The following is a 13,637-nucleotide window of genomic DNA, read 5'->3' on the forward strand; positions in this document are numbered from 1 at the left end:
TTGAACCATCAGTTCTATCGTCAATTACAGAAAACAAAGTTTTTTTTTGAAAATCAAAACAAACCAATCTTTCAAACTTGGGTGCCGACAGACAATTTTTGGTTCCCAACACCTGAGAACTGTCATGACAATTCAAAGCTTACCGGAGTTTGGAAAATAATTTATGACACTCTTGTAAAATTAAGAGCGGATGAAAAATTAGACCCCACAACGGATAAAGAAAGTAGAGCAACGTTTCATCCAAATTTGACTGGACTGATTCAATATTTTCAAAAGAGCAAAAGAAACTTATGGAAAACTTGTTGGTCCAACATCATAAAATATTTGCTCGACACAGATTATATCTTGGAAAAAACACGGACTGTCCAGTTAAACTAACACACGAACATAATAGACCAATTTACTCACCAAACCCCACAAGACCAATACATCTCAGAGACGAACTGATTGTAGAGTTAGCTCTTATGCAATACTACGACATCATTGCCACTCTACCTTTCTCACGATACTCGTCTCCTGTCTTTGCTCAGAGAAATCATCGGGAAAACTGAGAATCTTAATAGACCTTAGACGCATAAACCACTTGCTTCGCCATGATTACAACAACCATAATTATTGTATGCCAACAATGGCCGACGCAACTGCGCATCTAGCAGGGAAAACGATCTTCGCAAAAATGGATTGCAGCCAAGCTTATTTCTCTATGCAAATGGCGGACAATTTGAGTGTTCAACTTCTGGCCTTTAACTTTGGAGGAAGAACCTTTGCGTTCAAACGACTAGCCCAAGGACTCAGCCGATCACCAACAGCTTTCAGCTCTTGTGTGAGTAAGCATTTACGGTCATGTGTTGCTAGTGATAAGTGTTTTGTTTATTTTGATGACTTGGGAAGTGGCGCAAAAGATGGAAAAACGTTGATCGATGATTTGGAACAGATTTTTCTATGCATTCAAAATTTGGGTTTTAAACTGTCAATCGAAAAATGCCAATTTGGTATTCCAAAGATCCAATTTCTTGGACATGTTGTATCTGCCGCTGGCATTAGTCCTAACAAACCGAAAGTTGAAAAGTTTCTTGAAAATGTTAGAATGCCAAAAACCATACAACAGGTTCGCCGATTAATCGGATTTATGCAATATTTCCAAAAATTTATACCAAATCTTGCACTTACACTGCACCCTTTCTGCAAACTGTTGCGAAAAGAAACTCAATTTAACATCACAAACAACCATCACGAATCCCTGGCTACTCTGAAAAATGATTTAATTAAAGCTTGTTCAATGTCGTTAAAATTAGCTCAACCAGGTTGCCAATTCATAATCGTTTGTGATGCCAGCTTTTACGCTGCAGGTTTTATCCTACTAATTGAAGACAATTTAGAATCTGAAGAACCAAGCAAGGATAAAACTTACGCACCTGTTTCCTTTGGTTCCCATTTGTTTTCGCCTGCGTAACTTAAAAACTCAATTTATGCTAAAGAATTCCTGGGAATATGTTTAGCCTTTGAGTCGTTTGAGCATTACATATGGGGAGTTTCAACTAACCAGTAATAGTCCTAACAGATAACAAAAGTGTCACACGTTTCTTCCAGACGAAGAAATTACCGGGAAACTTATGGAACGCTGTTGACTATGTATTATCTTTTTACTTTGTATTAGGACATATTTCTGGCAAAGCTAACGCAGCCGCAGATTATCTCTCACGCATTAATGTTAACCCTAGCACCAAGCTCAAACTGAAACTGAGCGATCGAATTCCTGTAAAAGACATTGAAGTTGAAGTACTACCACAAACACCAGACAATAGCCTTACAACGTTAATAACAGCCGTTAACGTTCCTCGTATAACTATTGACAGTGAGGAAACTTGTACCACAATTCATTTAAGCTCCTTCTTTGAGCCGAAAGATCAGAGTTTAAACAAATTGTCGGAACAAAACCCCTTGGATAAATTTGAATTGAGTGAGTGCTTAAAATCAATTGATATGTTCAATGAACAGTCAAAGGACAAAGATATTCAGAAAGCACTGAACTGGCTAAGGAAAAAGGATTCACCGATAAGCATGTATGGTTCATATGACCTACAGAAATATGATAAGCAACTTGGTCGGTTAATCCTTGATGGAAACATACTTTGCCGAAAATTTTATGACCATTCAGGCAAGAATTTTATCAAACAGATTGTCATTCCAAAACAACTGCGAACAGAACTTATATACCGAATTCACAACTCTAAGCTTAAAGGACATTTAGGCTTACAAAAGACCATTCATGAGTTCCGAAGGAAATTCTATTTCCCGGGCTACACAGAATTTCTTATTACTTATATAAACAACTGCCTAACATGTTTACAAGCTAAATCTCCCAAACATGAAATATTAACTATGCCATTATCTTTCGTTAGTACTAATACTAGCCTACCCGCAAATATGCTTCAAATCGACATAATCGGTCAATTACCAAAATCAGGAGGCTACTCGTATATACTAACAGGAATGGACGTATTTTCGAAATATATGTTTGCACAGCCCTTATCTTCAATCTCAGCCGACACAGTTTGTAAATTCTTAATGCAATGGTTTATGCGGCATTCTTATATACCATTAGTCATACTTACAGATCAAGGCGCGCAATTTACTTCGCGAATGCTAGAAGAGCTTTCAACGCTTTTAGAATTTAAAATCAAACATGCGACTATTAAACACGCTCAAACAATCGGAGCTTTAGAAAGGTCCCATGGCCCGCTCAAACGATACTTAAGAATTTATGAAAACCTACTGCCAAGGGACTGGCATAAATACGTAGATTTGGCTGTGTTCCAACACAACACTAGCTACCATTCTACATTAGCTTGCCCTCCAACTCTTATCTTTCATGGCAGAATACCGCAAAACCCTTCAGATCTACGCTTCAGTAACAAAAATATATACCACCAGCAGTGCCAATGACTATCTTTCTGATATCCAAAGCAAAATGGCGACATTATTTAGCCAAACCAAAGAAAACTTAGTTAATTCTTTCAACAAATATCGCGAATATTATGATAGAAAAGCCAAAGCTGCACCATTAAAATTACATGACTATTGCATGTTGCTCAGTCCAAAACTTTCTACAGAGCATGAAAAGATAAGTAACTTAGAATGCAAATGGACAGCATTGTTCAGAATTGAAAAAGTTCTAACTCGAAGTAACTATTTAATTACGAAGAGTGAACACAAATAATACGCAAATCGTCCATAGAGTCAGACTCAAACCCATCAAACCACAATATAAAATTCAAGATCTGCAGAATATTGATGAAAAACTATTTAAAGCAGACCCAATGATAGCCGAGGCATTGCGTGAACCAAACCTCTTTGAACATGCATTAGAGGAGTTGACTTTTTCTTACGACAAAAATCGACAAGCGAAAGTTTACTCCAAAATAGCAACAGAACCTGAGTCAAAAAGTGTAACGGAAATGGTACAAAATACGACTGCAGAAGAGCCCCCACGAACACCTGAAATGGAAAACAGGGAAAACACAAGGGACACTTCTCCGTTTTATACACCAGAGTCGGAAAAACTTTCCAGCAGATCGCATACTCCGCAGTCCAGTCCTAAGTCTGACCAAAATAATGATATAGTTACTGAACCTCCAACAACATCAAGCCTACCAGTTTCAAATCTAGCTAAACTGCTAAAGGAAAAGCGGCATGAACGTGAAACAGCAAAACAGCTGGCAGCAAACACAGCTCCTATACTCCAAACACGCATACCACAACCACAAAAACCAACATCATCAAGTTCCCTACAAGTAGCAGACACAGTCTCGCGATACGGTCGCTTACGCAAGCAAACGCAACATTTCCAGTCATCTTAATAGTTTACCATTCCTTAATCTTTCTCCATAAGTTCATTACCTTTCATTATTTTCTAATTATTCATTCTCTACTTAAAATTACTTTACTTCTGCCAAAAACCATTTCAAACAGTGGCGTTTTGCTTCAATGAACAAATCATTCCAAATTAGCCTGAGGGTAATTTGGATTAAACACGATTCAGATCAAAACCATACCTAAGTTCATGAATATTTACGCATGAACAACAAATTTCTCAATGTTAATACATTAATTAATCAATAAATGCTAATTATTCAAAGCCAAAGTCAAAAATCAAAAAAGTACATCCTAGGCGCTTCTTTGCACAACCTTAGCATAATACTGATATAACTTTCAATTATGTACCACTTCACACGGACAAACGGAATTAGGATTACTAACTACATTAGCAGTTCACATGCTGGACTTGCAGTCCAGTATTGTACAAAGTTCTGTTATTTGCCATTTTGAAACTGCTACACACATGCTCCTAGAGTTAACCAGAGCATTACACTGCTCGATACATTGCATTTGTAATAGCTGGGACAAGTCAACACTTTGGGTAGACTCACACATCCTCCAGCTAAATTTTCTTAGACGCTTCTTCCACAAATCTAAACACCAAATTTCAGATAACATTAAGAAATATTACACTTGTTGAATTCGAGTAAGAAACTTCTTTATTAGAGCGTCCTTCGAGATATTTCCTCTTGTTGTTGGGAAATCTGAGACTACGCTGTAATCTTTTACTGGCACCGGCAATACCAGACTATCGCCCACATTTACTTGAACATTGGCCCTCAGAATACTTTTGCCCAGATTGTTGAAACGCATATAAATGTTCGGAAAGACCACTGTGCCCAGAATTGCGTGATTTGTCTATTTCTTTGCTTATTTGCAATGCACCGTCTAAGCCAGCATACTTCAACAAGTTCTTATAAACACCGTGCTCAATACAGGACGCGTAACTTCGAAGTGTACGATCTATTCTTTTTGTGTCATTTAAATTACAAGCTTCCCAGCCCCAAACGAAAGAAATACCAATTGTTGAAGTTAAAACAGCATGAGATGCTAAGCTAGGTTGACAAAGTAATATATTTGGTTCAGGAATATAAAAATTAACATTGGATTTAACTTATGAATTGTCTGGACCAGCTTCAATAAATGACATAAAATCGTCAACATTTCGTATAAACTTCTCAAAATTAATGGAATGAGTTCCAGGAGCACAGATAAAATAAAGTTTTTCGCCCATCAAAGTTACCGATATTGAATCATCGCCGCCCGTCTCAATATGGCCATCTGTAAGCCAGCTATTAAACTGAACTATTCCGTCGATTTTTGTTTGTTTAAGAGTTTGTGGAACAGAAAATTTTACCAAACCTTCTACGGATAAACTGTAACACCAGGAATATTTGTTTACTTCGTCATTGGGGGAATAAAATTTCTCATGAATTCTGGACTCTCGGCCACGTGGTATTACCTTTGACTTGACGTAAAAATAATTATCCAATTCGGCTTTAAAATCGACTTCATTATCAATTTCTCTCAAAGTGTTTACAAAATTACTGTCAAAAATAAACAGCTGATGATTTGATAGTGCAATTGGCTTAACGACCCAATCGTTATGTACGAACTGCGAATAACCAGATGACATTAATACATTCGTAGCATCAATCCAGGTTGCTGCCAATTTTACATCAATTACAGGAACGGGTTCCCAGCCAAGTGTTTTCAGCTTTTCTGGATTACGATATATTGCATTAAAATTTACTATCCTCTCATGAATGCTAGCTAACTTAGATTTAGCCCTTGTTTGCGCCATTATCTAAAAATCGTCAAAATTCGTTAAAAATCAATTAAAAATCGATTTAAAAAATATTAATTCTACTATTTTTTTCAGTTAAACAATATTTATTAACATTTTGCCATTATTACAAAAGCAACAAGGCAGGGCAAACAACAGATACAGCAGCCAACAGCAACTGCTACCAACAGAATATAATGAATGCTTTCACCAACGTTGACGTTCTCCGGACAAGGATACTCGATATTGAAGATTTCATTTACCACAATACCTTCTTCAATAAATACCATTATATCAGAGCAGCACAGAACTTGAAAATTGTCAGATACCTTTTCTTCGATGCATGCAGAACTCAAAGCGAAGAGAACACAAAATAACAGAAACTTCATTCTCAAACTAAAAAAATTCTTACCGTGTTAATCCAATATTGGATTTTAATTATACATTACCATTATACAGAATATGCATAGTGCACAATTCAAGCGCACGACATAAGAGCCCCTAAATAATCAAAATCACTCGAAAAATTTTAACATTGAAATAACCTTGTTCATGTGCCTCACAAAAAAATGTGCTTCTACATATTAGAATTTTTTTTAGTTCAAGTTTTGCAAAGATAGTTGTAACTTCAGTTCAAAGTTAAGACTTCCCATGTTCACGAAACTAAATATAGAGCTCCTCAAACAAAAACAGGGTGGCTTGAGATCATATGACTCCTACATGTCGGGATGTCTCAGACAAAGTTTGCTAGTTACACAGTCCATTAAATACCGACAAAACATTCCTTAAGAAAAAAACACTTGGCTTGACAATAGACTGCCAGAACAACATCGTCTGAGTTTTCGTCTTTCAAAAACGCCTCTTTGGCTTCCGGAGTATTATTGCACCCAGCAGCAGTCATAAAAGGTTTCCTAACATTGCCTCAAAATGTTCAAAAGCCATGAAAAACTGAAAATTATTGCCTACTTATTATTTAATTATGTCTATTTCTACAGGCATAAAATATTTTTAGACTGGCCACCTGAAAGTAATTGTAAGCCCTGTAGCCTTCAATTTCTCGAGAAAAGACTTCCAAAATGATTTCATGGAAATACCTCATATTTCTCGCAATAATAGTGCACATTTGTTATAATGACAACAAAATGGAATCACAGAGGGGTATTGATTTTATATACCAGCAAAAGCTACTAATTGCTGAAAAATTCATAAACATTCAATTTCTAGTTCCCTTTCCAAGACTGAATGTCTCGTTGGAAAATCAATTCAGAAATCTTTCGTTACTTTTGAAAAACTCTTGGAATGACTACTCATTTGGTTGTCAGCTGGATCATATGAACACAAACGAATCGAGCTTAAACTTTGACTACCTCCTTCATCATACGGAAAACGAATTCAAATCAGTTCATCTAGACATTTTGAACTTGATGAAAGAAATCCAGAGAACATTTGGAACAAAAGAGCAAACAACTAAACAAACTGATAATGAACGGACAAAAAGAGGAGCCGGCCTAATTGCTTTAGGCGCATTAACAGCCGTAACAGCAGGAGCAGGAATAGCATGTTCTCTCGGTAGCATTTTTGGAGCTTGCGGAGGATCCAGTCAAGATCGTGAAGACATCGACTTGGCTTTATCACAGATTGAATTGAACAACCACCGGTGGGTGGAAGTTAAAGGCAAAGTTAACTCAAAAATGTACCTAATTGCTGAGCAACTTGAAGATGTAAACTCAGTGCAAAAGCGAATTATTCAAACGCAGAAAAATCACACAATGGTACTGATGAAAGCAGTGGATATTATCCAAAACAATTCAAGAGCATTAATGGCATGCTCTTAACTGTTCTACGCAAGGGACCAAATGCTTCAGGTACAGGCAAGTCTTCTGGGATCTTTTTCAGCTTTACTAAATGAACTAAAAATGTACCGTGTCGCCATATACAGTTAACACTTTTGAATTCAGTAATGATTATGGTGAACAAATTGATTCCCATGGCACTTCTACCAAGATCAGATTTAGAGGAAATACTTCGAGATGTAAACCATTGGCAATCAGACACGAATGAACGTCTTTCATTGGCTATACCAATAACACAAATTCTAACTTACTATGAAACAAAAATCTTGAGAAATGTCGACATTGTTGACAATGGGATGTAATTCACATTAGCCATTCCATTTGTTACCGCAGCGACAGTTTACCCATGCCTAATGACGGAACAGACAGACACGCATCACAGTATGCCATTGAATCTGATTTTATAGCAGTGTCTTCTACTCAAAAAATAGCATTACTTTCACAAGATGAAATTAATAGATGTGTCGGGTCGAGTAGCTTTTCCGTGTGCATAAACGGTTTCTCTCTAGAAACAGCCCAAGATACATGTCTCGGATCACTACTTATTAACAATCATTTAACTGCTCTGCAAAAGTGTGAAATCAAAATTGTGAAATTACCATTAAAAGAAAAAGCGAGAAATTTGGGAAATGGGAAATGGTTAATAACATCAGCATCATCGAATTTCAAAATGTATTTAAGCCAAACAATAAACCATGATCCATTGAAACGAACAGCTTTACCAGGATGCTAAGTTTGCAATATTGAACTCCAATGCGAAACTAAACTGGAAACTACCTTCTTGGAAATTCGAGCAGACATGTTTTCGTGCCATAACACATCGCTTCAAAAACTGGATATTAAACTGACTGATCCTTTAAAACATCTTCTCTCAAAAGTTCTGGCAATCGACAACTTACCACATTTTGCTACTATTACTCACGCGAGACAACAGTTCATTGAAGAAATACAGATCCAGATGTCAGAAATTCCGGACCATCAGAGACCCTCGTTAAATAAATTAGATGAAATTGCACAACCCATTTTAATGGACATGCAGAGTATTAGACCCAGCCTAAAGAACCGTTTCACACAAAGTGACACTTGGAAAATGTCTGTCATTATCGGCACAATCTCTTTCAATATCTCAATGATATTACACTCAATCATAAATTATGTTTGTCAAAAGTACGGTCGACGATATGCGAAAATGAGAAAATTTGTGGTGGGCTCTTTCGGAATTCATCCACAACAAATACTTGTTGTAACAGAAGATGAAGAGCAAACACTAATGCTTCAACCTGGAAATCGACATACAGCCATTGGACCGACCGCTCCACAACGAGAGGAACTCAACCACGTGATTCAACCATCATACGACGTTGACTTATTTTGTCAGCACTTGGCAAATAGTCTCAAATCAGCCTAACAAAACATAAAACACATTAAAGAAGAATTTATATAGCTCACATTAAAAACAGGAGGTTGCTGCAAGGTGCTTAGTGATTTAATATTAAGCTAGTGATTTAATATTAAGCTTGCATGAAAAACTTAGAGGCGCAGTGTTCTTTTTGAGAGGCACATTGTTCTTTTAAAGAGACCTATTGCTATATTGTTCTCTTAAAAGAGTCACGTTGTTCTTTTTATAGAGGCGCAGTGTCATATACAAATTCCTAATCCAGATTTGATATGAATTACACTTTTGTATTGGTTGAAATTATGAATTGGTAAAATGAATATTTAGATTGTAGAAAAGGCTTGTGATTGGTTTATTAGATTGACTTACTAAAATAATCGAAGAAGTAGTTGCATGAAGGAGTTGGAAGAGTTAGACGAACAGAATAAAGTTGCAAACAGTTGTTTTGAGTTTGAGGGAATCTGCTCAGAACCAGCATCTGAAATAGATAAAGGATAGAATTAATAGTGTTAGAAGACTTCTCGCTGTCGTTTTTCTTGTTCAATCTTAAATTAGGAGCAATAATATAGGTTTTGCTCCTAAAAGGGGCTATTGAAGGTCATAGAGGGCACTTTTCAATGAAATAAATAATAAACTCCGGGAAAATTTTTTCGGGATCGTTTCTTCGTTCTTTGCATTTTTGCTGTTTAATAAGTTTTTACCAGGTGTTGGGTGGGTAAGTGCTTGAACAGAGGCAGTAATAAAATTCAATTGCAATAAATTTTGGAAATAGCAATTTAGCATTTTGTGGTTAATTTTGTTCAAATGTTTTGTCGAAAATATACACTGTATATCTGTGTACACTGATATACCTTTCTTTCTCTTTCCTTTGTTTTGTCTTTATGAACTATTTTGTCACTTGTTCTGTCAAATGGCAGTCGTTTATTGAATGAGAACTAACTGTGTTGAAAGGTTTTTGCTTTTATTTTTTTGGAGCCGCAATTCTCAATGAGTTTTTTTTTCAATTTCTTTCACTTTTTGTTGCCAATTACTTTTCCATGATAAATTTGCCTATTATTTTTACAAATTGATTAAAACTGTCATTTATTGGACTCTTTATGTTAGTTCGTATGCTGAATTTTCTAGTCCGAGTCTTTCTCGGAAGTCTTCCGGGTATGTTTTAATTCGCTTTTCCCTTTGATCACGTTTTGCGTTTTACATAAATCACGATTTCACGTTTGAGTTCTGACTTACCTACCTCACTCACTGTTTCAACTGAATGGATTTTTAATTCTTTAACCCATTGAATGACGTAATATAGTGAATACGGTCAAAGTCTAAAGAGCGAAGTCAAAAGTAACGGGATAAACATTTAAAGCCCGGTCATTAAGTCGCAGAGCGTTAGGTTCTCAAAGTTCATTAGAGCGATTGCTGGCTGGCATTAGTATTAGGCTTAATAGTGTTCAGTACAGAAGCTGATTTAGGCGAATTTTTAGAATCTAACGGAATATGCAGAATTTGCAAACCAAATAAGAACACTTTGTCACTTGAAAAATTTCTGCCAATTCCTATCTTTTAATTTTTTCTCTTTCTATTTCAATCCCATTTGGCATCTAGTGGGTCAACGGTGGCTATTGTCCGGCAATTTGCCGGCTATGTTTGGTTTTCATTTTGTTTTGTTTTTGTTACAGAAAACTGATTAAATGATTTTGAAGTTTTCTGGCTATTTCGTCTGTTTTTGAGTTTTCCCTGCCCAATCGTTTCTTGGAACTATTCTCGAGGGGTCAATTCTCAGAAGCTTTAATGTGGATTGCACCGCGGGTTTGATTGAGCTGAGGGTTCCTGGGGCTGAGCTAATACTTTATGCTTATCGGACATGGCGCAGTACTCAAATGTGGTACCAAGAAGCAGGCTACTGTCATTCATTTTAAGACTGTTGTGGACTGTAAAATTAATTTGAAAAATAATTATTGAGGACAATTTTGGCCCATATTTGTCCAATTTTGAAGTCATCTGCATATTTCGGTTTTTTTGCTTTTCTTTATAGTATTTCTTGTTCAATCGTTTAAAAAAACTTTTCAAGGATTGCATTTAAGAGGAGACACTTGAATCTTAGATAAGGGTAATTTTTACTAAAGTAAATGAATTGAAATTTTTTTAATTCCGTGATTAATTTTTTGTCAAAACTTGACTTACCTAACTCTCAAAATGACTTCCTCGCTCTGAAATGAATTTTTTTAAAATTTTAATCCAAAGAGGTAAGGTCAAGTGAGTGCGTGTCACTCTGGTTGAAGGTTATCTGATAGCAGCTAATAGAAGCAGCATTAAGTTATATATATTTTGAATCACTATATAACTTCTTTGAAGTTAATAAAAAAGTTTGTTTGAGACTGCAGATCTACAAAGCTTTTGCGGTTATTTTCTGACTGTCTGCCAGCTATGTGTCGTTTTCCAGAAGTCCTGACTTTGAGGTCTGTTTTCTGACTTACCTTGTTCAGCGTTTCTTTTGAATGGAATTTAAATCCGTTTACCTAATGAATTACGCAATATAGTGAATACAACCAAGGTGAAAAGGTCAAAATCAAAAGAAACAGGAAAAATAGATGAAGACAGGTCATTAAGTCATAGTGCATTCTTATGGTTTATAACCGTTAGTTTAGAATCTGTATTGCGGGTAGTTGTGTGATCATTTAACTGAAACTGCTTGCTATTAACCATGTTTTCGAAATGAATTTGCAAATCTATTTATAGTCTGTTCAATATTCAGTTTCTCTAGGAAATGAATTTGAGTTTAATTAATTTTTGTTTTTTTTTTTAGTTTATGATTGTTTTTTCTGAGTGGTTTTTCGAATCCATTCTTAGCCTTTTCTTTATCTGGTTTTTTGTTAAGCAAAGAAAAATTCCTTTTGTAGTTCAGGACTTGTCCTGTTACGTTGTTTTTTTCTTTTTCTGGTCACCTTCTTTGTCACGCTCACTTCAAGTCAGCTTTTTTTCATTATGAAATTTTTTGATGAGTTACGTGCGTCACGCCACTCTTCACACGAATTGGAGCGAATTTGTTCAATTATTTGCGTAAATAATTTCTCGTGACTTGTTTCACTATCAAGATGACTTGTCCTCTCTCTATTTAACTTTTGCTTACAACAATTGGAGGTATTGAGGTGAATTGCGATCGCAAACAATTGAGGTGAATTGCGAAGTCAATCAATTAAAGTCTTAATCAATTAAAGTCATTACAGCAAATAATAGGAAAACCAATTTTTAATAATTTCTTGGGTTCCATTTTTTTTATTGGCGTTAGACTACAGTACAGGTCTACTAGACTATCGCAGTCATTTTCCGGCAATAATATTTTTGAGCTAGAAAATATTTTTTGAACTGTCATTTGAGTGTCGCTATTGCAATTAATTCTTCCGGTTACCACAGGGAAACAAAACACAAACCAAGCTGCAAATTAAACCTGAACCTGACAGTGATGACGTAAGAGAGGTTGAAGCTGTCTCTGTATCCAGCAGCCGGATCTCTAACAGGGCAGTGAAGCGTCCAGCTGTTGTAGAACAAATAATATCAGATGACGATGGCGATGATTACGACAAAGATACAGTTGATCAGAGTTATCAGCCCGTGGGCACTTCGAAAAGGACAACGGGGGCAACTGATGAGCAAAGTCAAAACGTCTTCAGTCGCAGAATGTCAGCTGCAATGCGGAACAACGCAAGCGCATCAACATCTTCGGCACTATTTTCTGGATCACAGAGAAGTGGAGCTTCCGGAAATCAAGGAAAATTGGCCAGACGATTCTAGCTGACCAATTTGCACCTAAATTGAATGTATAATATTGACTAATGAGATTTGTTGCTTGAATTAATTTGCTAAAAATGACGTCATGTCTTAGTTTTTTTTCAAATTTTTATTTTAATTTTTAGTTGAGTTCGTTTACTTTGCAGGACTTGATTGATTGTTAACTTTTATTCAAGGAAATAAGGTCAAGCGAGTGTGTGTTTGTAAGAGCAGCTAATAGAAGCAGCATTAAGTCACAGATTAATCAAAATATAACATCTCAGCATTCAATGAAATCAAGAAAATTCTTCTTTGGTCTGTGTTTCTTACTATCTTTTTGATACTGCAGATCTAAGAAGCTATTGCGGCTATTTTTCGGCAATCTGCCAGCTATATTTTTAATAGCCGCACAGCGATAGCTGGGGCTATTATTGGCCTTCTCTTTTTTTTACGACTCGAAGAGGAGTATTGGTTTTCTTAAGGTTTTTTTTACGGGAAGTACTATTCGTTCAGACGCTATTTTGACCTAAAAGTGAAAGTGATTAAAATTGCCGTGTTTTTTGATCATGCGCCGCGTTTAGTGAATGACTTTTTGACTTTGAAAAGTAGTTTTTGACTGAATGGCACATAGATAACCGTTTTTAGCCGTTTTTTCGTCTAAGTCGCCCAGTTTTTTTTGCTTGTAATTTGATTTTTTGTGGAAATAATTTTTATTCGATGCTATATTGAAATGTCAACCTCGAAAAATGATACCACAGTGTTGTGCAGCGCCTTAAGATGCGTTTCAAGTTCCAAATTGGCACATAATTCTTAATTTATTTATTTTTTGGCTTTTTTCTATTAATTTCTTCATTTTTGGATCTTTTAACCTTCTTTTTTGTCAAAAATTCGTTAATATGACAACTTCCTTTTGATAATTCCTATGCTCAACGCCTCTTTCTACCTCGATGTAATTTTGTTTTAT

The 13,637-nt window shown here is 35.9% G+C and overlaps 2 protein-coding genes across 2 annotated transcripts in view; both read left to right on the forward strand.

Moving 5' to 3' along the window:
• The window catches only part of LOC142336755 (uncharacterized), a 63,195-nt gene extending 50,425 nt beyond the window's left edge, over window positions 1-12,770 (forward strand). Inside the window, exon 11 of the mRNA XM_075385666.1 lies at window positions 12,320-12,770. Within this exon, the coding sequence (XP_075241781.1) occupies window positions 12,320-12,697 (378 nt within the window). The 3' untranslated portion in view covers window positions 12,698-12,770. The remainder of the gene's footprint in view (window positions 1-12,319) is intronic.
• Window positions 1-13,637, forward strand: part of LOC142336504 (protein SSUH2 homolog) — a 611,495-nt gene that overhangs the window by 356,713 nt on the left and 241,145 nt on the right. The gene's annotated exons all lie outside the window — the stretch shown is intronic.

This window comes from Convolutriloba macropyga, chromosome 3 (genome assembly GCF_964194025.1).
Source record: "Convolutriloba macropyga chromosome 3, txConMacr16.3, whole genome shotgun sequence".
Lineage (NCBI taxonomy): Eukaryota > Metazoa > Xenacoelomorpha > Acoela > Convolutidae > Convolutriloba > Convolutriloba macropyga.